This window comes from Cyanistes caeruleus, unplaced genomic scaffold (genome assembly GCF_971803275.1).
Source record: "Cyanistes caeruleus unplaced genomic scaffold, bCyaCae1.hap1.1 HAP1_SUPER_30, whole genome shotgun sequence".
Classification (NCBI taxonomy): Eukaryota; Metazoa; Chordata; class Aves; order Passeriformes; family Paridae; genus Cyanistes; species Cyanistes caeruleus.
Window position 1 is genome coordinate 1,504,441 of NW_028256295.1, and position 3,009 is coordinate 1,507,449.

A 3,009-nucleotide genomic window follows, 5' to 3' on the forward strand; every position below is an offset into this window, starting at 1 on the left:
TACGTGAGGAGATGGAACCAGGGGGAACTTTTCATATTCCTGGCACTCCCAGCAGCCTGAAGAGGTCAGGGACTGAGTAGACAGGGGACCCCCAGTACAAGCGTGACCCCCAGCAGCTGGGACAGGGAAGAACCCCTGAGCACCAAAGGAGGGAGACCAGACATGGGGAAATCCTGGGAGGCATTTTCAGGGCTGAATCTTGGTGTTTGGGAGGTTTTTATGGACCCCATGTCTTGGGTTGCAATGCAAGATGTAACCAAAAGTGTGTATTCTATCAACATCTGTTAAAACCTGGTACAGAAGTTTTCATTATCTCCTCCATGACCCATCCCTCATAACAGGTGGATATCTTCTGTTAATGGGCCAGCTGTTAAAACCAGGTGGGGCAGTGTTCTTTATCTCTTCCACCACCCATCCTTCCACCAGGGGGATATCTTCTGTTAATGGGCCATTGAGTCTCAGTGCAGGACTGATAAAATGACATCATCCCATTGTGAGATGCTCCACCCAGGGGGAGGAGCCAAGCATTCCTGCATGGATATAATCTGGGAATCAGAACACCACAGGCAGTCTTTCTCCACTGGATTCCCAGAGGAGAGACCAGACCCATCTACAGCATGGGAACTTCTGAGGTAAGCTACAATCTTCTATGGTATCACTGCTTGAACAGAACCACATCAGTCACTCCAGGAGGACTGCAGCCATCATTTAATCAGACTGCTACCAGCACTCTGACCAACAGGGTGTCAGGTTGTATTCTGACTCTGTTGGTGGGTTGTTTATTTGTTGGGATTTTTTTTTGTACTGCTGCATTTTCATTTTCCTTTCTTTAGTAAAGAACTATTATTCCTGTTCCCAGATCATTACCTGAGAGCACTTTGATTTCAAGATTATAATAATTCGGAGGGGATGGGATGTTTACATTTTTATCAATTTAAATGGAGGTTTCTGCTTTCCTTAGCAAACACCTTTCCTTTCAAACCAAGGCACCGCAGATGCCCTGATGATTTCTAAATATGGACTTGGTAAGAAGTACCATCAGAGTCCATGTGCTCATTCCTTGTTTTCTCCTAAACCAGGATTTTCCAATCCCAAACCTTGGCTGGATGGAGAAGCAGGCTGTGAGGAAGAGGAAGATGCTCCAGGACACCCAGGCAGGTGAGGAGGAAGTCAGTGCCCCTTTCCCCCTCTCTCCTGCTCCATCTCCCAGCCCAGCCTGGCTCCCGGCTGCAGGACAACCCCGCTGCCGACGCCGTCCTGCCGGGGACGCACTGGGGGGATCTCCTTCCCCTTCCCTCTGGCACGGAGGCAAATCCCATCCTCTCCTTGTCCTTCCTCCTCCAGACAAGGAGCTGAGGATGGAGACCAGGGAGGACAAATCCCCACGGCAGAACCTCATGGACAAGGCTGTTTTGCACGGCTCCACAGCGCAGGAGTCAAGCATGGACGAAAATCCCCAGAAATCCCACAGGAGGAGGGGCTCCAAACCCATCCCAGGGTGCTCTGAGGAGGAAAGACCCACCCTGTGCCGGGAAGGCGGCCGGAGATCCAGCCGGGACTCTGAGCTGGTGGTCCATGAGCAGCTTCAGGATGGGGAGAAGCGCTACAAGTGCTTGGAGTGTGGGAAGAGCTTCAGCCAGAGCAACAGCCTGATCTGCCACCAGATGATCCACACTGGGGAATGGGCCTACGAGTGTGGGGAATGTGGGAAGGGCTTCAGCTGGACCTCCCAACTCATCATCCACCAGCGCATCCACACTGGGGAGAGGCCCTACGAGTGTCCTGAGTGTGGGAAGAGGTTTCAGAGGAGCTCCAATCTCCTCCTGCACCAGCGGATTCACACGGATGAGAGGCCCTTCCGCTGCCCCGACTGTGGGGAGGGCTTCAAGTACAACTCCACCCTCATCAGGCACCAACGCATCCACACTGGGGAGAGGCCCTACGAGTGTCCCCAGTGTGGGAAGAGCTTCACCCAGAGCTCTCACTTGACCAGACACCAACGGAGGCACCAGTAAGGGAAGCCCTGCCAGTGCCCCAAGTGCAGGAAGAGCTTTGTGCACTGCTCCAGCTTCATCCCACATTGGAGGATCCATGTTGGGAAGAGACCTGGTGATCCATGTTCCCTGGGATCCATGCTGGGAAGACACCTGTACCTTTTCCTGCTCATGGCAATGACATAATGTGAGATCAAAGAACATGAGGATTTCCATGCTGGGTATAAACCTTGGTGAGGGGTTCCTGGGGATTTTCAGAATTTCTGGGTGTTTTTGGGGCCACGGTGGTTTCTTGGGAGTTCTCAAGGGGGTTTACAGGGGTCCTGATGGGGGAATTTGGGCGATCCCAGGGGTGGAATTGGGGATCTCAAGGCTGTTTTGGGGAACCTGCTGGTGATGGACACGGGGACCCCATGCCAGGTATGAACCTTCTCAATGGCTGTATGGGGTTTTGTGGTTTTGGGGAGTTTTTGGAGCATCAAGGACTGTTTTTGGGATCCCGGGGAGGTTGGGGTGTCCTGGGGGCTTTGGGGGTTCTCGGCAGGTTTGGGGGTACCTGGGCAATGCGGGTGGCAGTGCTGGGGACCCCTTGCTGGGTTTGAATTTTCTCACTGCCCACGGGCAGCGTCAGCGTGTTCAGGGAGATCCTGGGGGGCCCGGGGGGTCACCCCAAATCCCAGGGACCCCAAATGCTGAGGGACCCCCCGAACTGCCCTCACCGCTGGATCTGCTGCAGGCAAGGGGGCACCAGCACTCGGCCCCCACCCTCCACCATCACAGGGGGGCTGTGGAAGAAATCTGGGGGTGCATGGACACGTTGGGTGGGACCCCCAAAGTCCTGGGGGAGGGGACACAGGGGGACTCCCAGGAATTCCCGGTGTGGGGGGATGAGGGGGGACCCAGGAAGAGTTGGGGGGGCTGGGTGGGTCATCGGGGACCCCCAGGAGTTTTGTTGGGGGGGTGGGGATGGCAAGGAACAGGGAGATCGCCAGGATGGAGTTGGGGGTGAACTGGA

General features: G+C 54.9%; 1 protein-coding gene across 1 annotated transcript; it reads left to right on the forward strand.

The window, feature by feature from the left end:
* The first annotated feature begins 1,106 nt into the window (after positions 1–1,106).
* LOC147645263 (uncharacterized) lies at positions 1,107–2,015 on the forward strand. The gene is made up of 2 exons (XM_086874873.1): positions 1,107–1,158; positions 1,345–2,015. The coding sequence occupies exons 1-2, from the start codon at positions 1,107–1,109 to the stop codon at positions 2,013–2,015; spliced, it is 723 nt and encodes a 240-aa protein (XP_086730999.1).
* Positions 2,016–3,009: the final 994 nt, after the last annotated feature.